This window comes from Zonotrichia leucophrys, chromosome 5 (genome assembly GCF_028769735.1).
Source record: "Zonotrichia leucophrys gambelii isolate GWCS_2022_RI chromosome 5, RI_Zleu_2.0, whole genome shotgun sequence".
Lineage (NCBI taxonomy): Eukaryota > Metazoa > Chordata > Aves > Passeriformes > Passerellidae > Zonotrichia > Zonotrichia leucophrys.
Window position 1 is genome coordinate 31,340,602 of NC_088175.1, and position 25,865 is coordinate 31,366,466.

A 25,865-nucleotide genomic window follows, 5' to 3' on the forward strand; every position below is an offset into this window, starting at 1 on the left:
TCCCAGGAGCAGGACTCTGCACCTGCCTTTGTTGGATTTCTGACAGTTCTTCCCTGGCCATCTCTCCAGCCTGTTGAGGTCCTTCTCAAGGGCTGCACAGCCCTCTGGGGTATCAGCCACTCCTCCCAGCTTTGTGTCATCAGTGAACTTGCTGAGGAGGCATCTGCTCCTTCATCCAAGTCACTGATTGGACAACTAAGAATATTGGTGTTTCTGGGGAAAACTAAAAAAAATCCCCAACAAACAGAAATCAAATCCTATCCTTGCTTGCATCCTTGAAAATTTAAATCTCTTCTAGTTGTATACTGCATCTCAGCTCTCCTCTTGGTGCTGCTAATGTGACCAAAATTGGTCCCTTGTGATATCTACACACATTTAAAATATTATATAATATAGTTGGTGATGATGTAATTTAATGGTTTCTGATAAAAAAACCTCAAAACTGCAATGTAGAATCTATCTTTACCCCTGTGGGCATGCAAATCAAAACAGAAGTAAAATTACTGGGTGGGAGGATTTCTTTGCCTCATCTTTTGATGCCATTGTGCTTGCTTGTTTTCTTAGTCTGATGGAAAATAACAAAACCAAGTAGTTTATCTTTGGATATTAAGTTTGCTGACAACGGTGAGGATGGCTGAGACTGCACACAGACACTGCTAATAGGTGATCTGTTGTTGACTATGAAACAATTCTCAAGCATATGTTCTAAAGAGCTTTCATTTTTTCTTGAGAGATTCAAGAGAAATTCTGTAAAAGTGAGATCCCTGTGCTGAGTGAGATTTCATTGGAAGAGGGAAGAGTGTCAGAAGACAGGTAAGCTGAATTTATGTGCAGTTGGGCACTCAGGACAAAGTAGAGGGTTTATCCACTGCCTATAACAAACTAGAGTAAGCGTGATTTCTCCATGGTGCTGTACTGTGAGGTCACCTCAATTTTCTGGTAAGTTATAGTCAAACTGTATTAGATTAAATGAAAAAGAAAAAGTACACTTACGGTTCTACAATCCTTTTGAAGATAAATAAAACCTAATGTTATAGTCATAGAATGATTTGGGTTGGAAGGAACCCTAAAGATATTTTAAATTCAACTCTCCAGGACCCCAACCTGGCATTGAGCACTTCTAGGGATGAGGCATCCACAACTGCTCTAGGCAACCTGTTCCAGTGCCTCACCATCTTCCAAGTAAAGAGTTTTTTCCTAATATCCAATTGAATTCTACCCTCTTTAAAACCGTCCTCCCTTGTTCTATCACTATCTGTAGTGCAAAAACACTCTCTTTCTTCAAAAGCCCACTTTAAATACTGGAAGGCTTCTATGAGGAATCCCTGGAGCCTTCTCTTATCCAGTCTGAGCAGCCTCAGCTCTCAGCCTTCCATCCTCGGAGTGGTGCTTCAGTCCTTCACCGTCAGTGCAGTGGTGAGTAGAAAAGCAAAGGAATAGCTTTTTCAGCCTACTCTCTGCTGTACCATTTAGTAGGACACAGGTTTTAGGGCAGTTGCTGGCTGTTTCTCAATGGCATTATGTTTGCTTTTTGCCTGTGTGTTGACTCTTCATTCTGTGACTTCACCACAATGGCTCCCACCTAGTGCTGCCTTGTTTATGTTTGAAATGTCAGTGCTTGTGCTTTTATTAATTTTCTCAAATTCAAGCCTGATGGCTGACGCTAATGACAGGACATGATTAATGAATGGGACCTTGCTGAGAATGTGACACATTCTGATGCTTGCATGGAGCTAATGACATGCTGCATTACTGTCTTTCATACATTTTCTGCCACTTTTAATTGTTGTAGCATTAAAGTTTGGTACTTGGTCTGCAATTCCAGTTTATGAATTTCAGCTCTTTGATAAAATGCTCCAGCAAGACAACTGTCAGCAGCTGCTAATAAGCTAATTGCTTTTTAGCAAATTATTTCCTTCACTATTCAATTATTTTTTCAGGTGTGGTTGACTTTTAAAAAAATTTGTCCTGTCTCTTGTAAAGTTTTTGAGAACATTTGGTGGAAGAATTAAGACTGTATTACATGAAAATGAGGAAAAAGGGGAGACTTCTGCAGGTTGCTCAGAGAGGAGAGATGTGGTGGGGAGTTGATATTCCCTGAAGCATCTTATGGCAGACCAAACTGTGGTGTTTCCACTCTGGCCTCCCTGAAACTACTCTGAACAGCTACAGTCAGTGACAAATTTTGCTTTACTTCAGGCTTGTAAGATGGGAAAAATTTTCTATTTAAAAATACTGGTAGGTTGTGCCGAAGCTCTGAAAAGGATTTGAAATGGCCATAGTTGCACATCGGGTAGCTGGAACTCTCAAAGAAAATCTGGATTGGGGTTTAGGTGTTGTGGCTGGATCACAAAGTGGTGCTTCCTCCTGCCCAGGGCTTCCCTGTTTGGTGCTGCTTTGTGCCCTTATCCTGTAGCAACATTGGAAAAACCTGCCAGCGAGGTTTCGAGCTGGCTTGTTTGGCAAGTGTGGGCCACACCTCCACTTCTCACAGCTGGAGCACAGCCCAGTCCTGCGCAAAACTTCGGATGAGTCCGCGGCAAACAGCGCTTCGCAGCCGGGCGTCCTGGGCTCGCCTTGCTCTGGGTTTCCCTGTCAGATTTTCTGCAGAGACAGCAGGACATTTTCCCCATGTTCCATGAGGTGCTTCGGGGCCCATTTCCACCCAGAGTGCTGCCTTTTCTGGCAGCAGTGCTTTTCCAAAGGAAGGAGAGGAGGGACACCGGCTTCTATCAGTGGCGGGTAAGAGAAAGCGTGGTGCTGGCTCTGAGATGGCATTCCTTGGCTGATGTGCTCAGGAGGGACTTCCTGTTGCTGCATGTATGGAAAACCTGCCCTGCACTTCTGCAGGAACGAAAAATTCATTGCTACCCACACTTTTCTCTTAATGATCATGTTAATGGAGATTTCAGGCTTTTGTTAAATTCAGGCTCTGCCTGAGGAAATCCAGAGCAGATCTGTGTTTCCTTAGGTTTTAGGGAGCAGAATTGAGCTGATGTCAAGTACTTTTTTGGGGGGGAGTCCAGAATACTGCACTTTTCATCAGTGGAGATGAAATCTGCTTATGTGTTTTCTTGCAAAATAACCTTGACTACAGTTGCCTTCTGTTCTGCTTTCTATCTTACCTTACAGGGATTAATGGTCTCAGGTAGACAAAGACTAATGATGGCTTCAGCTCCTGCTCGTAATGCAGTGCAACCACAACAGATAAAGTGGTTTTCAGGTGTTTGTCCTTTAACTGGGGTGAAATCATTTCCTTGTATAAGATGGTCAGGCTAATAACTTCAATTTTGAATTAAGCTAAATGTTTATGAAGGAGCTTTTGACTGGAGATTTGATCTGTAAGCTGATTACCCTTGTCGTATCCTATCACACCAGCCCATCAGTATACAATTAAAATTGAGATGACCATTAATTGTCACAAGACAACTTGCTGCTTGTACAACTTTCTGCACTTCTGCTTGCTGCGTGAAAGAAATAAACTTGTTGACTTTTTGATATTATTGTTTACTATTTGGGAGATCAGGTTAGAAGAGGCTCATGTAAACCTCCATTAACCTGTAAACCACTGAATATCTTTTCCCTCAGGCACTTGCTATTTAAATAAAAAAAATATTAACATTACTTAACAAAATTTTAAGGCTGTAGGGAGAGATTTTAGTATTGACTAATTGATAGCAATTGAGCAAGGGGTGGGGCAGCAGATCACCCTTTTGGCTTTGTAGGTAAATTTAACGTGATCAGACTATTGTAGGTAAATTTAATGCGATCAGACTGCTTTAATTTTTCAGAGTTTAGCCTTAGATTAATTTCTAAAAACAACAACAAACAGACAGTGAACCTGGTGTTTGCCACTGCAGTTGTGTTAGTGAGCTGCTGGCACTGCTATGTCCTGGCTGACCATAAATCCTGCCTGCCAGGAGAGCATGGCTCTTAGGGCTGGCTCTGTGAGTCTCCTGAGGGAGGAGGGACAGTGCAAGGGGTGCCCAGGAAAGGCAGGGATTTGCTTTGGGGTTTAAAAGCAGACTCGTGACACTTTGGCCACAAGGACGGGAATGATGTGCAGCAATGTTTCTTTGGGAGGAGGAGCAAGATGGGGAGAAACTGCTCCATTGATAAACTGAACATTTCTTTGAGCTGCCTAATTTTCCCAATGAACACAAAGTATGTCTTAGAACACAAAATATGTCTTAAAAGTTGTGTTTCAATTTGCTATGACAGCATTTTTGTAATGGTTCTGGCAGGCTTATGGTGAGTCCTCTGCCTTCACTGAGACTTGTGGGGGTGGATCCCAGCACTTACTGCCCACTGTTTAAAGGCAGGTATCCTGGACTACATGAAAGTAAAGATTGCTGGGTCCTATAGCTGGGATTACTTGTTCTACAGCCACTTCCAACTGCATCAGCATCTTCAGTTTAGATGAAAGGTACAGACAGTTTTGTGAAGTTAAGTATGTGAAAATTCGGCCTTGTACCCTTATTTTAGGATTTAGGATTTAAAGGTGGTGTTGTTGGTTTTTTTGGGTTTTTTTTGGTTTTTTTTTTTTTTTTTTTTTGTTTTTTTTTTTTTTTTTTTTGCTTCAGGTGTACTCCTGAGCTCTGGATAAGCAGTGATTATGAAAAATCATTATGCAAAGCAGAAGTTAGCTACTTCTGTCAGTCACATACATTGGTATGCTGCCATGTCATCAGTATTTGTTGTCCATTTCCCATATGGATTTCTTGCCAGACTTTTCCCTGATCATGCAGATAAGGCATATCAGATACTCCCATGTTTTATTACTCTGCAAACTCACCTGGCAGCATGCTATGACCTTGCTGTGCCTTTGCTAAAAGATAAGTAAAAAAGGCATATGAGGAGGTTATGGCATACATTATCACATAGGCTTGGGAGTGACATTTCTGTTGAGTTGTATGCCCTTAAATTACCCTTAAATTATCAACTGGATGTGGAAAATGTATCCTTAGCTGTCTAATGACTGGCTGGAAATTGAAAGTGTTAGAGACCTTTGGAAAGGACATTCTTTTGAGCATGTAAGTACATTTTTGACAGATGGTGTGCAATAAAAGAAGGCTAGGCTATCTTCATGGTACTCTGCACTTGCTCTGATAGTGTCTGATTTATGTGAATGAAGATTGCTTTCACAGCCATGGGAGTATGATTATGTAGCTTTGTGTCTCAACAAACAGAAGAGTTGCAGGAACTTTAGGAAGTTGGTGAGAATAACAATACACAATCTTGAATTTCTATCTGTAATCTGTTCCCCAACTTGATGAAGTAGAAAGGTGGTCACCCTTTGCCTGAGAAACTAGTGTCAGGAACTGAATAAAAGAAAGGTGATTAGGAAAGGTTTAAAGATGAAAGAAACTAGCATCTGAAGCATGGAAGTCATGGTGAAATTCATTGTGAAGGCGTGTCTTGTTTACGGAAACAAATAAAGGCAAATAAGTCTCTTTAAGATTAGTAACAGTATAAATGAAGTTTATTTACACAAATTTAGTTTAGTACCTGCATGCAAGAAATCTTAGGTGACTTGTAGTTTTTGCTCTTTGCTTGTTGGTCAGGATGGAGGGTGCTTGCTTAACACAAAAATGTTCAGTATACTCTGTATGCTTTGGTTTTATTGTGTTCAAACCCTGTTTTGCAAAAGCTGGCAAGTATCTCCAAAAGATGAAAAATAAGGAAGATTCACCAAGAATGTGACTGCTTAACAAACATAGTATAATTTATCAGATAAGGAACATTCAAGAAGATTTTAACAGTTCAGGATTCACTAGTTTCTGTGAGATCCCATTCAGTGATATGTAGGCCCTACATTTTGATATAATATTTCAAAAATCATGGAATTGAAGAATGGTTTGAGTTGGAAGGGACTTTAAAGTCTTGTTCCAACCCCCCTGTCATGGGCAGGGACACCTTCCATGAGACCAGGTTTCTCAAAGCTCCTGCCTGGCCTTGAACACTTCCAGGACAGGAATGGCCAGTCACAGGTTCTCTGGGCAACCTCTTCCAGTGCCTCATTTGTCAGTCTGCAGTATTTTGTTGTAAGTGAAGATCTTGTTGAATTTATTTGTAAGTGAATACTTAGCATATCTAAAATTAAACTCTGGTCTCAAGCCAAACTTGTTGAAAATTGTGAACGTGAAGTGATGACCATTTGTGAAAAGCATTTTGAACATGTGATTTAAGAATAGGAAAAGTTCTTAGCTGGCCAGGATTGTGTCATAACTGATGAAAATGAGGCAATATCCCATTCAGTTCCTGAGCCTTACACAATTACTCCTGTGTAAGTAGTCTCTGTACTAAATCACCTCAAGCTGTTTTTTCTTGTCCCCTGCCCTCCCCCCACTTCTCCTTCATGATATTTTAGGATCCAGTCCGACTTTTTTTTCCCCACTTCACACCCTGGCATTTAAGTACTAATATTACTTTCCAAAAATAGTCTCCCAGAAGCTTTCAAGAGTGAGGATTACATTTTATCTGTGCTGCTAAGGTGATGTGCATGTTTAGAATGCTGATACCAGTTAACAGTCCAGAATGAAAATGAATTTAAGTTTTGTCTTTTCTAACTCCAACTGCTATGAAATGTTTTGGCAAGCGTTTTGGGTTTTTTTCTGATTGTAAACAGCATGTGCCTTTTATGACTTTAGACCCTGCTCTTAAGATTCTTGCCATGTCTGCTTTTCCTCAAGCATTCATGTGCCCTTGGCCACTTCTCTGGAATGAGCTGCCATGGATGTGTTTGAGCAGCTTTAGCACCTGTTTCTCACACAGCAAGAATGTACTAACAAAGCAATTAAAAACTGATCTATAATTGGAGGAATCCCTAAATAAGGGACTTGTTTTCTGAAGCCTGTGAGGAGTTACCCTAAGACATGATTCTTGCATTGCCAAAAGGTAATTGAGTTTCCTTCTGGGCACCTTTAGTTGTCCTCCAGGACACTGCAAGTGCTGTGTACGTTCCTGAACTGATTCGTTAATAGCTCATTTTGGGCTGGCTACTTTTGATCCATTTCTCTGGTGTAATATAAGTGTGGTTATAGAGCAGGCATGGCAATTGAACTAAAAGTTGAGCTTGTTTCTCTCTTTTCAGTGGGAAAAACATCCTTACTACAACCTGACAGTAAAAGTCCTCCGAGCCAGAAACATCAAGGGTACAGATGTGTGTAAGTATTTACCCAAACCATTATGAAAACATGTTGGTTCCTTGGTGCATACCTCTAGCGCAGAGAACATTGTTAACACACTTCATTGCCTTTATGTCTCAAAAAAAGCTTCTCATGTAAAGCTTTATATATATAATATTAAGTATATTATCCGAATTTCAAAAGCTTTTTGTGAGGCCAATCTGCAGATTAAGCAGCTGCAGCTGTTCTTACTTTGCAGAACAAGATCATGTAAGTCCTGGTAAGGTTTTGCTTCCCTGCTCCTTTTCCTGTTCTACTGTGGCCCATTCTGTATTTCTTTCTCTGAATTCAGCCTTCTGGGTATGGCAAGTTTCACCCTTGCTCCTGCTGAACAGTCTTCCTGAAACTGGAAGCAGAAGTTTTTAATTCTAGCATCCAAAGGTTTATTTTCTCAGTTGTAGTAGTGCTTTATTTCATGTACCTGCTATTTGTCATTGCAGACTTTAAAGGAAGCAGGTGGTTGGCTGATTCCAAGATAAGACTTTTATCTGTTCCTGCTTTTGATAGCATGGTATATATTCCCTCCTATTTACACACCTGTGTAAAGATCTCAGGGCCATTTGGGGCCTTTGGATCTTTAAAACTCATTTATATTAAATTACTTCGGATTAGATCAAGTAAGATAGTCCGCCTTAAGTTTATATCTGACATCCAGCATTGAACTACCTGGAATGCAAAATACCTGTTCAGGGAACAGAAAAGCCTCCTGAGAGGCTGAGGGCTAGAATAATGTTGTGAAGAGTTCTTTTCTATGGCCTGTCTCTTCAGCTGGAGTGAAAAATGGTCCCTATATTTGCATTGTTTGAGGGGTCCTAAATGGAAGAAAGAAGGGCTCTGAGACAATAATTTGTTTTCAGGGAATGGAAATAGCCCAGCTCCTTGCCTGACTAAACAAGGGTACAGCAGTAGTGGATGTTGTCTCCCTGGACTTTGGTAGGCTTAAGCTCTTTCAGTGATGCCCAGGGATAGGAGAGGAGGCAATAGCCCTGGTATCAGCAGTAATCTTTTTTTAAAGTTGATCTTCCTCATTTTAAATACTAGTCTTTTTTATTAAGGGCTTTATCATTTTGATGAACCAGAAAAAAGGTACCTAATATTCAATTTGCTCCTGTTTAAAGACATTTACTTCATTAAAGGCTTTTGCTTTAGAAGTCCAGCCCTAAATTTGCACTTTTCTGTGATGCAATGAGATCTAGCTCACGGGAAAGAATGTGTTTGAATAAAGCTTTTCTGGTGCCTGTCTCTCACTCTCTGCTGCAGTGTCCAAGGCAGACTGCTATGTGGAGCTCAAGCTGCCCACTGCATCTCCCAGTGTCTCCCGAACTCAGGTTGTTGACAACTCTGAGAACCCAGAATGGAATGAGACTTTCCAGTATCGGATCCACAGCGCTGTCAAGGTAAGGACATTGTGTGGAGTGGGTTGGACTGCTTGTATTTTTGTACTGGCTTGCTTTTGATACTTCATTCAAAATCAAGTGTTCTTTATTACCCTCAAAACTAGCGTTGCTTGTAAGGTGACAGTTGTCTTCAGTGGTACAAAAAGCTGTGCCATGCATGTCCAGTGATACAAACTACTGTGGTTAACTGCTCTCTCAAGTAAATTGCAGCTAGAATTTTCCATAAACATCCTTGTGATGCATCTCAGGAAAGGGAAGTTATGGCACTACCTGGTGGAATTCAAAGAAATTCCTTGATAAAGCAAGTTTCTATTTGATGTTTGCTTCTTCTTTCACAGGAACTAAATTTCTGCTCACTGCCAGGTAGTTCATTCAGTCAAGTTTTGCCATCAGTTCTGATGATTGAGAAAACCAAATTCAAACTCTTGGGTAGAGACTGCGCATCTAATACCTGTGTAGGACCTAATACAGTATTTAACAAAGTCTTCAGATTGCCAGCATTCACTCTCAAAGCAGACACTAATGGCAGAGGGAAGGAAACTGTACTTTAAAAGATCAGTTTTAGTGGGTCACTATTGCTTTGACTAACATCCCTGGCTTTGGAATAAGGTGTCTATTGCAAGAAACTGTCCCCCTCACTTTTCCACAATAGTTGGTGACCAATGTGGGATGGTAATTGACTTGACTGGTAAGAAAATTGAAAGCTAAACTTTAGTGTGTGGGATCTTTTTCTTTCCCTCCAGGCTCATGAGACCTCAGCCTGGTTACTGCTGGAGACTGCCAGCAACACTCCACGTTCAGTCCTGTCTCCTTGAGAACTTTTGGGTGCCACATGTCCTCACTGTATCTATTTCAGTTTCTCTTGAATTTACCATCTCTGACACAGTGCTGAGCAGGAAGAGATTGATCCCTATAACATCCTAGACTAAATCATCATGAAAGAGTGGAAATTGCTGTTGCTACCTTGGGCAAATCTGTGCCTGGAGCTGGTGGAGAGTACTGCCACATGAGTTCACCTGGGGCCTCCTCTGGGTGGGAAGCTGAGAAAATGCTTTAGCTAAATGGTGTCAACTAGGAGAGTTTTCTGCCTAACTTTTTGCTTAATTTTTTATGCTGTAAGCCCTGCTGAAAATACTGAATTTTTCTTAGGATTGGGCAAGGGTATTGATTAATGCGCAAGGTGTCCATTGTATACAGCTACCCAGGTCTGTCAGTGTTTCTGCCCCTTCATCTTAGGCTGTTTTTTCTTTCTTCTTTTAGAACATTCTGGAGCTGACCCTCTATGATAAGGATGTCCTTGTCAGTGATGAGCTCACCTCTGTTGTCTTTGACGTGGGGGGCATGAGGCCGGGGGAGCCCCTGCTGCAAACCTTCAGCCTGGACCCTGAGGTGAGGCCCTGGCTCAGCTCCTCCTGCACAGGCCTGGCAGTGCCTGTCCCTCACTCATCTGGATGGGAGAAGCCAGAATGTTGTAACAGTTTTTCATGAGACTTAGAGGAAGATAAACTGATTTTAAAGTGAAAGGCATTTGCAGTCGGTAATCATTGTAGGGACTGTCTTATTTAGTTTGTCATCATCTGTTTGAAAAAAAACAAGTTTATTGCTGCAAGGGTTACCTCTATATCTGATAAGTCAAAAGCATAAGAGATGCTTATTTTCCCTGGATTATGTTCAGTACATTTAACCTCTGCTTCATGTAGATGGTGTTGGTGATCAGCTGCTCTCAAGCCCTATTCACCTGTTCATGGACTCACAAGACAGCCTGTTTTACGTGGGTAAAAACCCCATCAACAGACTGATCTATTTTGTAATGCCACAAACACATTGCTACAATAGGTCAGGATTAAAGGTGAGCTAATGATGTGTTTTCTTGAGAAATTGGACTTCAGTGTGTTGGCGTGGTCAGAAGCAGGCTAACTGGTGTGCAGCTCACAGGGAGGTGTTGGGCAGTGCCACAGGCACTCCAAATCATTTCTGATCATGGAAAGAAGGTTAGTAATTCCATTGCTCCCAGTAGCTCTATCCGTTTCGTGAATGCTTAAGTCATCTTGGTCTGTAATTAAGAGACTGGAAATTTCAACTTCAGCAAAGAAAATTACCCAAAACAGCTTCTAGTTTGTTACTTGAAAAACTGTGTTAGGTCTGGTATCACGTATTTGCTGTATGCTATGGGAGGAGAAACGACTTTGGCAAGAACAAAGTCTGTAGAGGACAAAGACAGCAAGGAGATAAGAGTGCAAGTTGCTGAAATAAGAGATGGGAAGAAGCCCAAAGCCCCATGTAGAAGCTGTTTGCAGAGATGATGTTGCAGTGGTTCTTGAGCCAGAGGAGGCTTTTTTCTCTCATTAGCAGAGTAATGGATCTGAGAGACACCTCTCACTTCTGTGCACTTGTGTCTTCAAATGTAGATATGTCCGGTCATATAGGGCATGTCCAGCAGAAGAGGAGAATTTAAAGGCTAAAGGCTACATTTAGCCATTTCAAAATTTAGCTAGAGTTTTTATAAAAGGAACAAACCCAGTTATTTTAACATGAAGGTGAAATATGTTACTATGCTAGAGAACAAGACAAGGGCAGAAGCAGCTGCTCTGGTCAGGAAGTATTTAGTGGCAGCTTCAATGTCTCGTGGATGGGGGGATTTTGAGATTAATGGGAGGATGGTGAGTGTGTTGATTTCAAGGCTGGTCTAGGCCCTTATTCAGTGGTTACTTAATTATGAGAAAAGCTTAATCTCTTGGAAAAATATCCCTAATTATATATTTAGGATCAAGGGTCACCAATATCCAACTTTTATTTTCAAAGGCTAAGGAAGAGCTGGATGTAGAGTTTTTCTTGGAGAAGTGGTGAGTCTTACTTGAAGAGCTGATTGCACTTGTGCTCTGCAGATATGTTGTCAGGGGTCTTTTTCTGTGTGGGGATAGTCTTGCTCATAAAAAAAGGATAATACTTTATAGTTCTCTGTGGGGATTGAGTTGATTCACTAGTGGCTGACCAAAGTTATCCTTAATTACTCCAGTCACCAAAATTTTTGGGGTAAAAAAGAAATAAAATTTTGCCGGACTTCATGGGATGTAAGTGAACACTTTCTGGATTAGTTATTTGGGATTGGAAAGTTTTCAGTTAACCTTGCAAAATACACAAATATATACTTTATCTATCTGGTAGTCTATCTAAGTTCAGCTTTTCTCTAGGTTATCAGAGTAACTGGGATGTGGAGATCCTGTAGTGCATGCTTATATTTGCAGACAATTTTTTTTTCAATTTTTCCAATCCCCCATTATTTTGTGAAGGGAAATATACTTGCTGTTTCCCTGGATCTCCCGCACTGAGGACCTTTTCATCCCACTGCTTATTCAGCCAATTGGTTTGTAAAGTAGGATGAGGGGAAATTAAAACCAGCTGTCATTTGCAATAAACCTCTTGCTTTCACAGCTCAGATGCCCCTACAGAAGTGTTGACCAATGGAGTCCTTGTGGTGAGTACATGGAAGCCAGAATCATCTATGTTGTGATTTACTCCTGAAGATAAGTTTTTAGCAGAAAGAGGAGAAGGATTTTTGAGTATTACAGTCCTACTTCCAAATAGCTCCTATTCTCTCCAAGATCTGCCTCTCTCTTTTTCATTTGTTGATTTAAAAATCTTCCTTAATTTTTAAATTTGATGGCAACCTACAGAAAGCTGCTTTATTTGAAATAACAAAACAATGCCTGATGGGTTTTTTTTGGCATTTTGCAGCTGTAAACCTACAACTAATATAGTAGGTGAATTAAATTTCAAACAAAGTAGTGAGCTAAAAATTGTGTGACCAGAGCTGGTTTCTTTTTTTCACAGGTTCATCCTTGCTTGTGTCTTCAAGGCACTGTCAACAAAGAGGAAAATGCAAAAGAAAAACAGCAAGGTAGGGGTGTCTGGAGGGTTTAAGTCAGGACTACTATTCAACATGTTTGTTCCTTGAGAGAGAGGGGAGACTTGAATCTCTGTCTATACAGTGCATTTTAATTTACTGACTACAAAATTGGCTTTTAAAGTAAATTTTGCTTTTATTTTCAATAATTAGTAAGATTGGGTATTTTCGACTGGGTACCACAATAGAGTCTTTTCCTGTGTACTTAGGGTCTCAGCTGCACTTAATAAGTACTTGATTTTCAACAAATGGCCCCTGTGGTCTAAACTTCTTTTTCTAATGCACAGGAGGCTGTGAGGTCAAGGTGTCTGTCCCAGGGGCATATCAAAAGCAGTTGTCTATTCCTTGGACACCAGACAATGAGAAGGATTGTGGAACCTCATTTGTCTTTCATGTGGATAAAGAAATGTGTTCAGAATTGCAAGTGGAGCTGCAGCAAACCATATCTGTCCTACAGGTAAGCTTCCATGCTGATTCCATAAAGCTTACAGAGAGATAAGTTTTTCTCGATTGTTATTTTTTACACACTGGTGCTTTTCTGTTTGTTTGTTTAAAAAATGTCAGACTGTGCATTGGATCTTTGATGTTGTGTAAGGAGCTGAAATTACCTTTAGAATCTATGCTCCCCAAAGATTTAACATCTGTTCAAACTCAAGGGTTAGGAAAATATTACTCTGCACATGCTTGCTACATGTAGACATCTTTACTTTCACCTGTTGAGATACTCTACTGGAACTCTTTTCTATTAGAAACTTGTAAATCAGTTGCCACTTGAGGAGGTTTATTTATCTTTGTCTTTTACTTTGCACTTTCTCCAGGTAGTGACTGAATATTCATTCTCCAAAAATGAGAGCAAAGAAACTCTTTATTCTATGATGCTTTTTATCCCAACAAGCAGTTGGGTAGCGTGATTGCAAATGATGATCTTGACTACTGTAGAGGCAGCTGTGGAGAAGAGGACACAAAGAAGGATATGGAAGAGCAGCTTTGCCTGGGGGTTTGTTAGGCAGCAAACATGAGCTGAACAGAGACACCTGGGCTTGAGTGGTCAAAAACTCACAGCCAGGCAAGCAAAAAACACTGCAGAGGTCAACAGTGGAGATTGCCCCAGGTGGTAAACCTCTGCCAACCAGTTCTGGTAGCTAGGAGAACATGCCCCTTCAACAAGTGGCATGGACCACAAAAGTCTTCAGTCTGCCCTTTTCTCTCTCATCAGATGTGGGAGAGTGCCAGGAACATTGTAGTGTTGCTTACCCTGTACCTAAATGCATGTTATTTGCCCCTGTTAAGAGGACAGTAAATTTAGAGGGACATTGGTCTCAGACAGTAGTTACTGGTCAGAGGACAGCTGTGAAGTCTGTGGGTGGTTCCTGGCCTGACTTGGGCTCTTGGTGTGGGAAGGGTGACAGCCTAGTGTTTCTCTAAGGTGTGGTCTCCTCCTGGGTGCTGAGCCCTGTGGCTGGTGTGTGGGCTCCAGCCCACCTGGAGGCTTTTGGGACCCTCTGATATGAGGGGTTTTTTATATGCCTCTATGCATTTAGCGATCTGCACACAGCTCTGCACTACGAGATCTTGCCATTTGCTACATGGCAGAAAACCCAAATATTTCCTGGCAAGCTTTAATTTGCTCTGCTTTTAAAATTACAAACTGCCTTATTTCTTATTTTGTGGTATTTTTGATGTATGTGTAATGCTGCTGCCTTTTTTGGTATCTTTTCCAAATCTTGCTTGGAAGATGGAAATGGAAGTTTGTTTGTGACACATGCCAGCACAAAACTATTTGTGGGGGAAATTTTGTACTTGAATTTTTTTTAATTATGGCAGACAGGTATATTAAAAAAACCCCAATAACAATAAACAAAACACCCCTAAAGCTAAAACACCCCTAAAACTAAACCAAACAACCACAAAAAGGAACCTATTTGAGTGAAAAAAAAAAAAAAAAAAGAGAAAGCAAAATGCCCTCAAAAAGCCTTGGAAATCTGGTAAATATTTAGCTATAATGATATTAAGAATTGTTTGCTGTTTCAATGTATGAAAGTCATATTTTTTTCAACTTTTTTCTATGCATCTCACATAAGATTTTGCTTTTATTAGGATGGTGTGAACCCTGATATTGAAAAGCACACGACAGTTCTGGGACTGGGGACTGTACCAGTTAATTCTCTTCCTATTGGAGAAAAAGTTGATAGAATCATTTCTCTGGGAGAGGTAATGTCAATATTTTGCTCTTGCTTTAACGTGCATGAGATAACCTTTTCCTCCATTGCCTCCAGGTGTTTGGAAAGTTAGGCAACATGTGATTGAATCTCAGGAGTTTTCTTGGATGTCTTAGAATGCAGGAATGAGATTACTCAGTTTAATTCTTCCTAATGTGTTTTCATGGTTGAATCTTGCAAAATGAAATATAAAGTTCATCACTTTCTGAAGAAAAAAGTCTTTTCAGGGTGTGGAAGAAAAGTATCAAGAGGAAGAAAAAGGCAAGACACTTGGAGAAGAAATAATTCCTAACTTCTGTTTTGTAGTTCCACCTGTGTAATTGCTGTCAACTTCAAGATGTGTTCTCTCTTTTCACAGGGAAAAAGTTTGGATATGAGTTTGAAAACTGAAGAGAGGTGAGTGGGAACCCCACTTGAAAATCAGAAAAGGCCTTTATTCTCATAGAAAGGAACTGAGTGACTCTCCTTGCTGTTCTGGGGAGCTCTGTTCACTCCATTGATCTCTTGGGATAGATTAAACAAAAATATATTTGATAGGTTTTTTAGATAATTTTTGGAAGGCTGTGACTCTTTACTTTGCAGTATTATTTATTGGACAGTTGTCAATCCTGCTGACACATGTGCAAATTTTTTGTTCCTAATAGTTAAATGTACAACAGCTGTTGATGTAAATATTAAGTAGTTTTGTCATGCACAGTTATACCAGAATATGAAGTGATGTAATGAGAGATAGGAAAGGACATAAGTGTGTGAAGAGCTTGAACTATAAAATAGGTGAAGGCTGCAAGAAAGGAGTAAAAAGGGAAAAAAACCCCCAGGAAACCAAGAAGTTGGCTTGTAAATTGATAGGGTCATTTGGTATCCAGTCATCAGCTGAAGATCCTGCTCCTGTTTTACAGCTTCATAACAAGTTCATTGGTATTCAGCTGCCTCCTCCTGCCTCTTAAATTCAGAATCTTCTGTTTTAAAATCCCTCTTCCCCTCATTTCGCGTTCACATTGATGCAGTGATGTCAGTTGCTCCTCTTACAATCTTCTTCACATACAAGAATCTTTTCTTCCTTTGTGAAATTCCTGAAGCCTAATCTGCGTACTGTTTGACAGGAGCTTTGAATTTAAACATTAAATGAGAAATACAATATGGAGAATTTAATTTTTAATTCCAAAATAGCTGATGCATACACTAAAATTTCATCTGATCCAGTTCAGACCTGCACCTAGATTCTGTGTTCACAAAAATTGCATTTCCATACTGATCCTCCAAAATTTCAATGTTTTTTTTCCCTCTATTTCAGCACTTGGGATCTTGATATACGTCTAGGTTTTGATCTCTGTAAAGAAGAGAGAGAATTTTTGGACAAAAGGAAGAAAGTAGTTTCTGAGGCACTGAAGAAGACTCTTTGTTTAAAAGAATCCCCTCCAAAAGATGAGGTATTGAGCACAGTCCTGTAGTGAGATTGGTGAAATTCTTTAGGCTTGGTTGATAAATAGGCAATGTAGGAATCCTTGTTTGAAACACAGTTTGCATTCACTATGGTGTGAGACAGTGCATTTCAGTTCTGAAGTCTAAATGTTTTTATATTTCTTAAATTTTGAGGAGGTATGTGTATTTTGGAGCACAGATGTTGAAATTTCAGCATGTATGTACTTTGCTTTGGGCTTGGAGTTGTGATGAGAAATTTTGTTTCAGGATGTTTAAAATGAAAATGACACTACAGGAATTGATTTTAATTGTTTATTTGAGGAAACTTACATCTACATATCCTCATGCCTTGCGTAGTGGTATTTGGTTGCTGTTACAAGACTAATTGCCTCTTACATGTGTATTGTAAGAAAGTAAATGTGTGATAATATACATAACAATTTTGGTAAGTGACTGTTCCTAAGATGACTGTGCTATGCTTTATAGTAAGCAATATATTTCAATTACAAAATAGAGAAAGAAGTTCAGCTTGAAATCAAACCCAAAATTACTTGTAATGTAGATGTAAATGAAGGTTTTATCTATTTTTGTTAGAGTTTATATCTCTATTAGAATTTTTATCTCTATTTTTTGTTGAAATGAGACTGAAATGGGGTTAGTTCTGTAATTTATTGGCCATCAAAAGGCTGTGGTTGTGACTCCTGAGTGTGCTGTCTGCAGGTTCCAGTTGTGGCAGTGCTGGGCTCTGGAGGTGGGATGAGAGCACTGACGTCCTTCTATGGCAGCCTTGCTGGGCTGCAGCAGCTGGGCCTTCTGGATGCTGCAATGTACCTCTGTGGGATTTCTGGCTCCACCTGGTAAGCTACATGCAGTTGTGATTCAGAAGCTTAGAGGTGAAATGGTAGCGTTGATGCGCAAAATAAGGCCAAAATTACATTTGTTGGCAGACAGCAAATAAAGGATTTTGCCAGTTTTCACCTGTGAGTTCTGCTGGGGATCCTGAACAGTCTAAGTAATCCAGTATCATGTCCAACCCATACAGTTACTGGCTAAAATGATGAATCTGCTGCTTGTGCAAGTGTGACAGTTAAATATGAGAATGTTTTATATGAATAAGACTGCTGTGAAGTAACTCAGAGCATTGACTTAAAAACCTTCCTCGTTTCCCCACTCTTGCCGAGAAGATAACTGAGGTGGTGCAAGTCACTGGAAACACGTCCGTGCAGGCCACCACGTCATCACCTTCCAAAATGGCATGGAGGCTGAAGAGAGGCACAGCACTGTCTTGCCCTTTGGTGGACTGGAGCAATGTGCTGAAATATTAGATGTGCCTAGAATGTTTCAGTCACTCAGTTCTTGGAGTTTGTGGTGAAGTCACCCCTTGTTTTTGTGAAATTATTTCATAGAGGAGTTGTGCAACCTGACAATGTAATCCTTCCTTCCAAGCTTTTTGTGTTAACTCCTCTGTACCTAGTTCTCCTGCCCCTTCTGATTCAGAGACACTTCCAAACAAATGTAGGCATCTTGTTTGCACAGATAGTCCATGGTCCAAACTAGCTTCTCTTTCAGTTAGAGCTGTCTTCTGGTAAAGGCCACGGCCTCTATTGCTGCACACTGCACCCTTGCCATCAGCCAGCACATCGTGGTTGTTTTGTGCTGGAATTAACATATGTTTATGGGCTGGTTCATGGGTGCTAGCATAGGATGCTTGGAACGTCTTTGGAAGGCAGATTCGCAATCAGAAGAAAGATGTCCTATAGGTGTCAGGGTTTTCAGCACAATTTAGAGTTCAGAGGTCTTTTATTTATGTATTCTTCACTCTTTTAGCTAGACTTCTCAAGTGCTGCAGCACTAATTATGACTAGCTAAAATTATTGTTTACAGGAAGGTCTTTATTACTGATGACATTAATAAAAGCATTTTCAGGTGTTTATCAACACTGTATCGAGACCCTGACTGGTCACAGAAAGACCTTCAAGATGCAATCAGAAGAGCTCAGGACACTGTGTCCAGTAGCAAAGCAGGTGCATTTTCCCCAGAACGACTGAAGTATTATTTCCAGGAGCTGAATGCAATGGAGATCATGGGACAGAAGGTTTCCTTTACAGATTTGTGGGGCCTTATTGTGGAATATTTCCTACAACAAGAGGTAAAAGGATTCATGTTTGGATGTGTACTACTGTTTGTCTTTCAAGTGGGAACTCTGCTGATTCATTTACCCTAGAAACCAATTACTCTTCATCTTTGCATAGGTGCAATGCTGTGGAATAAATATAGTATCTTTCTTAGTAAAGAATTTCTAGTTCATATGGATCAATGTTACAGAAAAATGCAGTCTTTATTTGGAATGATTGTTATTAAAATAACAGCTTTTGTACTGGGCCCGTTAAGCCTGGCAGAATGTTCGTTTTGCAAAATGCAGTTACTGTGCAGTATTTTCTGTGTAATTGAGATTGAAAATCAGAGGGATAGCTAGTTTATTATTAACATTACATATTCTAAATACACATCTGCAGAAATATTGGACAAATCTAAACATATACCTGGACAGAGGAGGAGAAAAAGGACTTTGACTTAGTAGTGTTGTTAATCAGAAATGCTAAGCAACAGCTACCAATTATCAAACTATGGGTGCAGAATTTACCTGACTTAGGTGAGCTCCTCCTTCCTTGCTTGTGACCAGGAAGATCCATCAAAGCTGTCTGATCAGCAGGAAGCAGTGAAATGGGCCCAGAACCCTTATCCTATCTATGCAGCTGTCAATGTGAGACCCAATATGAGCAGTGGTGACTTTGCAGGTATGAACATGGAAATTTATTTTTGCTTGCTGAAGTCCATAACTTTATTTCATCTATCCAGTTGCTTGGGTAGTGAGCAGCTGATAACAGGAAATACAGCTCAAGCAGCAGGTGGTAGTACAAGGGGCAGTAGGAAACCAACTGGCAAAGTATTATCATCCTCATAGCAAATGTCTTCTTCGTGGCTAAAATGGAGAAATGAGATTGAGAACTGTTGGCCACTCCACACGTTTTGCTAGAAACTGCCTGAAATTTTCAGGAACTAAGAATATTCCTGTAATACATGTGTCTCCATCTCAATTAGAGGCCTTGGTGATGAGGAAACCACTTTCTTTTATAGTCTTAGATAAAAAATATGTGTAGGATTCATGTAAAATGATGGATTGGCCACCTTGTAATATGCATCATCAAAATAGTATGTTTTAGTGGTCCGAGTTCTTACAGTAAAAATATGAAGAGTAGTCTTTCAATGAAACTTGAAATATGATGCAACAAGTGGGGATAGATGAGTGAGACAGGAATACACATGCTTGTGTCCACCTGTGTACCACTAGGGAACTTGTTTCACTTTATTCTGAGCAGTTGTGTGTATGGCAGTGGATTCAATTTGATCCAACCTGCCAGAGCTCAAGAAGGATTTGGATAATGCTTCCAGATGCATGCCGTGTTTTTCAGGTTGATCTATGCAGGCCCAGGAGTTGGACTGGATGGCCCTTATTTTTCAGCTCTTTGTGGCAATCTTTCAAGCATGAGGAGGCACTTGGCTAAGCAAACAGTGAAGTCTGATGCAGTGGGTCAATTGGGGTTTTCAAGCCAGTACTGTAGTAGTTCCTGGGAGATGGTTTGCAGTGCAGGGAAAAGCTGTAAAAAATAATGTGGCTTCAATGTGGATGGAAAAGGGAGCCATCAAAATGGTTTAAAGAAAAAGGAAAATAATGCAAGTTGTTTCCATAGTAAGAAAGTCAAGATGGAATGAAAGTCTTCACAAGTTTTTGCTAATATGTACATAGAAACTAGAGTAGAGGGGCAGAGAATTCCATAGTGATTGTGAAAAGTGGAGAGAGAGTCCCTTCTGTCTCCCCTGTGTGAACAGATATCAGATAAATATTTTCACTCATGTTTCCTCTGAGATGAGTAAATATCCTGTTGGCTTGTTCTTAGAATGGTGTGAGTTCACTCCCTATGAAGTTGGATTTCGCAAATATGGAGCTTTTATTCGAACAGAGAATTTTGACAGCGAGTTCTTCATGGGACGTCTTGTCCAGAAACATCCAGAGCCCAGGATTTGTTTTCTACAAGGTGGGAACTTATGATAATGATTAAATTATCATATAAGGAGATGGAAAGGAACTTTGCTGCTTTGGGGACTTATGAACTGAAGTCCATGCCTTTTTTCCCTTCCAAAAGGACTTGAAGTGAAACATGTCAGTCTTTCTCCAGAGCTTTAGGTTCATAGTTGGTTCACAGTGTTGCATTCTGATGTCCTGAGTCTGCAAGATGACTCTATTATAGCTGCCTGTCAAAAATTGCCTGTCTACTGTCGATCTTCCTGTTCTCTTAATGTCTTTTCCATGCTTTTCTCTGGGAAAATTTTCTGCATTCTATCGTAACATCATGATTTGTCACATGATTAACACCAAGGTTTTAATTAGAACTGTTAGAATAGCAGGGAATCAAGTGACAACCCTCTCCCATGAAAAATGTCAGGTGAATTATAGGTCTTTTGGTTCTGTGAGAAACCTTTTGAGTGTTAAATTCTTCTGCATTTTTCCTGCAGGAATGTGGGGCAGTGCCTTTGCTGCAAGCTTGGATGATATCTGCCTGAAGGTGGTTGGTATAGGACTGAGCTTTCTAGATTCTTTCAAAGATGTTATCAAAGTTGTAGGTAAGAACATACATAAAAATAGTTGGGTTTTTCAAAAGATGGCTGATTTTGTAGTGATCACAGATAATATGATGCAAAAATGTGCTGTTTGTAGTTTTCAAGATTAGCACAAAGAGTGGATTGGGACAGATCTCTTTTATTGTGTGTTATTCCCTTTGATCACTCTTATAGTGAAGAGAAAATGTTTCTTTAGTACACTTCCTCTTCTTTTAAAAAGAATTGGTATCTGACTTTGACTAAAATTTGGGCTAGTTCTGGGAGCTGTCTTAAACACATATTAAAGTGCAGGCATCGTAATCCTGAGAAGAGGAAGAATAGAAGCTGGTTTGCTAAGCTGGAAACGGAAAAAAAGAGGCTTTCAGTTTCCCCCATGGTATGCTTTTTGTAGTACTGGATAAGCTGGTTGTATGCTTATTCATTGATCTCCATTTGTCCATTACAGTGAAGTGTTTTAGAGGCTGGGACTTGTTCATGTGCATAGTTATGGCCTTATAGTAACTAGTGGATGAAGAGATTTTTTTTTCTCTGCCTTTCCAGCCCTGGTTCCCCCAGAACACCCCAACCCTTTTTGTTTTGTGTAGTTCTAAATGCTACTGTTTGTGGTTGACTGATGTCTTATGTAACAGTAGCGGTTGTCACTTGGTAACAAAGGTTTCTTTGTGTGGGTTTGAAATTAATATGGGCAATGTTTTATGAGTAATGCTTTCCCTATTAAACAGGGCTAGTAAATCACCCACCTATGCAATATGCATCTCATTTAAATTTCATTACAATACCCTTATTAGGGGACAAATTCAGCTTTAGGACAGCTGGTTAAATATTGTCCAAAAAGGCCTAATTGAAATGTTGGAGCTGGCATTTTGTGCATGTTCTGCATCCTTCTGTGACTTCTGCAGATGACTGCCAAAGATTCCATTTCCGAGACCCAGCACGGCTGAAGACTCGCTTGGTTATACCTGGGGGCCCCTTGTTACAAATATTTCAGGATTTCTTCATGTCCCGGGTCACATGTGGAGAAACCTTCAACTTCATGAAGGGATTGTATCTTCATAAAGATTATGTAAACATCAAGAAATTTGTGACTTGGAGAGGTAAAGGAGTTTGTGTTTCTGACCATCAAAAAATATTAACACACTATATAATAGCCCAATGTCACAGAACATTAGTGAGCTTGACTTTGTTCTGCTGAAGCCAGGGCATATGTCCCTTCTTACACCATTGCAAAAATTTTGATCCACTGTATTTGTTCCGTCATATAAGGCAAGCTGATCATCAGATTTTATCGGTCTGGCTCAGATGAAAGTGCATATTGGAATGTCTTTTTTCTTCTTATAACACTAATATGAGCTTTGTCTTGTTCTTCTGCCAATACATGTGTAATGAATCTATATAGTTACTTGTGTTACTTGGAGTGTCTTACAGAAAGTCACCTGGATGCGTTTCCCAACCAGCTGACTCCCATGGAAGAGAACTTGTATTTAGTGGATGGTGGCTTTTCCATCAACTCTCCCTTTCCTTTGGTACTTCAGCCAGAGAGGGATGTGGATGTTATCCTGTCATTCAATTTTTCCTGGGAAGCTCCATTTGAGGTGAGAGATTAGCTGAGCATTATACATGAACATAAAAACACAGAATCATACTCAGTGGCAGCAGATCACTTTAAGCTGAATACAAATACTAATCAACAAATGAAAACAAATCCTTATGTCTTTCATGGAATCACAGAATGGTTTGGGTTGGAAGGGACATTAAGGATCATCTCATTTCAACCCTGCTGTCATGGGCAGGGACACCATTCACTGGACAAGTTTGCTTAAACTCCTATGCACCCTGGCCTTGAACACTTCCAGGGGTGGGGAGTTCACAGCTTCTCTGGGAAACCTGTGCCAGTGTCCCACCACCTTACAGTGAAGGGTTTCTTCCAAATATCTAATCTAAACTTACCCTCCTTCAGATTAGGGCTGTTTCCCCCTTGTGCTGTCACTACATGTCCTTGTAAAAAGTCACTCTCCCTTTCCTTCCTGTAAGCCTCCTGTAGTACTGGAAGGTGTTGCAAGGTCTCCCCAGTGCTTTCTCTTCTCCAGGCTGAACAGCCCCACCTCTCTTGGCCTGGCTTCCTATGGAAAGACATTTCAAAGGTTATGTTGCTATGCTTTTTCCTGTGAAGGTCATGAGAAAATAGAAAGTTGTCAACTGTAAGAAGATTCAAAAATTTGCAGAAGCCTAAACAGATTAAGTAAAATAAGACTATTTGTTTGGCCCATAAGATAATTGTCACTTAGATATGTGCTTCTGAAGAAAGAGTGGCTATTGGTGATTTTCTTCATACAAACAAGTTATTTTCTGTACATACAAGTGTTTATTATTAACTGCAGAAAAGTCAATGTGAATAGTTTTAGAGTAGGAAAGCATAAAAAGTTTCAGCTGCAATCTGTTGATATTTGTTGCAGTTCTGCTCTTCATTCTTCCATATTACCAGCTGGAGAAATTGTTTCTGCTGATTTGATGCTGAGTTCCTGTCACTTTTTTTTAAATGAAAATATCTTTCCTTTTGAGGATTGCAGTTAGATGATTTTAGAAGTGTTGCTGGTGTTGTGTTGCAATTATCTTTTTCCTCTGATAACAGGTTCTAGAGCTGACTCAGAAATATTGTGAGGAGCAGGAAATTCCTTTTCCAAAAATCAAATTTACAGAGGAAGATGAAAAGAAGCCAAAAGAGTGTTACATGTTTGTGGATGATGATAATCCAAGGGCTCCAATTGTACTGCATTTCCCACTTGTGAATGACACCTTCCAGAAATACAAAGCTCCAGGTAAACTAGCTGCCTCTTAAAGGACTCTTCTAACAACTCTTTGGGTGTGCTGATGGGGAAAATTCAGTGAGGTCAATGTTCCTCTTTTGATTCTTCCTAATATTGCTCTGTAATTGTTAAATTGTTATTTGCATTTAAGGCAGAATCAGTTTCCACTAGTTTTTTGAAGGGCAGGATGCGGGAAGAGGCTCACAACACCCCTTCCCCCACAAAAGTGTTTGCAGTAAACTACTTTGCTGTTCATCTTTTAAGACTGGTATTTAAATTTAAGGGGCACGGTACTCCTAGGGCTATTTGAACTTGAGGTTTGTCTTTCACTTTAGTGTAGAGCAGCACTTCTGGGGAAAATTGAGCTTTATATTCCTTAGTTTGAGCATAATAATAAAAGATAACCTTAAAATTTATCACAATGAAAATGTGTTTTAGCACTGTATTTTGGAGCCAAGTGGAAATAGAAAGAGAATACTTTGCCCCTTCAGCTTTCAAATATTTTGGAAGGAGCTGATATCTCTGAGGAGGAGCTTTGGGGAAAAAGTTAAATTTCAACAGAATTATCTCTGATCTCCTCCTAAGCTGAATTCCACCAAAATGATTCTACCACAGCAGAGGGTCTTTTATGTTTTTTTTTCTTTCTTTCTTGCTGCAGGAGTTGAACGTGAGTCAGAAGAAGAGAAATCCTTTGGTGACTTCATTATTGAGTCAAGCGATTCCCCTTACCGTACACTAAACTTCACCTTTGAGCCGTATGATTTCAGCAGGCTAGTGGAAGTGAATCGCTACAACGTTCTGAACAACAAGGACACTCTCCTTAAAACCCTGAACTTGGCTCTGCAAAGGAGGAAGTTGAAGAAAGTCACCAATAAGTCAAACACATGAGCAGTTTCCAAGGCTGAGGATACAGAGAGGCTGCAGTGTACAAAAGCTGTGAAGTTCAAGATAATATAGTGACAGTGAACGGCTAGAAACTCTCTTCCTGGGGAGGGAGCAGTACACCTGACACTGAAAACTCATTCCAGGTTATGTGCTCTGATGAAAGCTCAAGGAATGTACAGTACAACATGGATGTTGCTTCCTTGTGTGGATGAGAGTGAGGAATTACTCAGCTCAGTATCTCCAATCACAGTGGCTGATTCCAGATGATTTGAGAGGTCTACACAAACCATTTGAACTTCTGGAGAATAATCTTCCAGCCTCTACTGAGTGATGCACCTCTTTTTTGTCAAAGGTGTGTTGGTGTTTGAGGAAACAGTTTCCTTCTGTACTTTTACCTCTTGCTTATGAACCTCCCTTAATGAACTTTTACAAGTTACATCATCTGAAGAGGAGCTCCACAGATGAAAATGACACACTGAGAGAGGAAATGGCTCCTTTTTCTTTCACCTTGCTATGGCTGATGCCCATGTGCTTTCAAGACTGAACAGTCATTACCTGCTTCCCATTTTGCCATTCATGGCTTCAATTTCTTTCCTATCCTTCTCAAGGATTTTAATGGCTTTTAGTCTCTCAGAAATTCTATGCAGAGTATCTTATTTTGGTAAAAAAATTTTGGTAAACAAGGAAATAAATGTTTTTTATATTTAACAATAAAGACACATTGTGGGATTTTGTTACTGCTTCCTATAGTTTGATCATCATGAGATGATGAAACTATGATGAAAATGCCATAAGTCTCAGCTTTCTCTTTCTGTGTAAGAGGAAGGAAGGCTCCTTTGAAGGGTTTGAAATAGATATTTTTCCCTACTCTTCAGCTTGTAATTCACCCAGGCCTTTGTTTGTGCCTACATATTTTAGAAATGTCAATAGTCAAGGTAGGCACACCTTATGAATGTGAATTAATAAAATAATGTAAAATGCTGCTGCGCTGTGGGATGGGATTCATCTCACTTTGCATAAAGCCCAGAGAAAAGTACTGAATTATGCAGTTGGAAAATATGTAGTGCAGAACAGTGGCAAATGAGCACTGATAGTTTTATGGCTTTTATATTGAGCTGAATGTATGGATTCTGGATTTAAAACTGAGGACAGGAGGTTTGTCTTATGAAATTATCTAAGGACTTGTAGATGAGTATGGTTCTTAATACATTTTTTCATGTGTTTCTCTTTTAATAAATATTAGTTTGCTGACATGCTCTTCACAGTTTTTCTGAAGTACACTTGTCAGAGACAACTAGGTTGATAGCTTGTGGATGAAAATCGGGCTGAGCCAATAAAGAAAACTTTGTATTTAGTGTTTACTACAG

At 39.9% G+C, this 25,865-nt stretch overlaps 1 protein-coding gene across 1 annotated transcript; it reads left to right on the forward strand.

Moving 5' to 3' along the window:
• Window positions 1–2,631: 2,631 nt before the first annotated feature.
• Window positions 2,632–25,097, forward strand: PLA2G4F (phospholipase A2 group IVF). Its single transcript, XM_064714080.1, has 20 exons — window positions 2,632–2,742; window positions 7,094–7,166; window positions 8,448–8,584; window positions 9,845–9,973; window positions 11,387–11,427; window positions 12,017–12,059; window positions 12,416–12,482; window positions 12,776–12,945; window positions 14,586–14,699; window positions 15,066–15,103; window positions 16,002–16,137; window positions 16,850–16,986; window positions 18,056–18,278; window positions 18,813–18,927; window positions 20,089–20,226; window positions 20,705–20,812; window positions 21,709–21,903; window positions 22,235–22,401; window positions 23,439–23,625; window positions 24,272–25,097. The coding sequence occupies exons 1-20, from the start codon at window positions 2,632–2,634 to the stop codon at window positions 24,499–24,501; spliced, it is 2,559 nt and encodes an 852-aa protein (XP_064570150.1). The 3' UTR covers window positions 24,502–25,097.
• The last annotated feature ends 768 nt before the right edge of the window (window positions 25,098–25,865 follow it).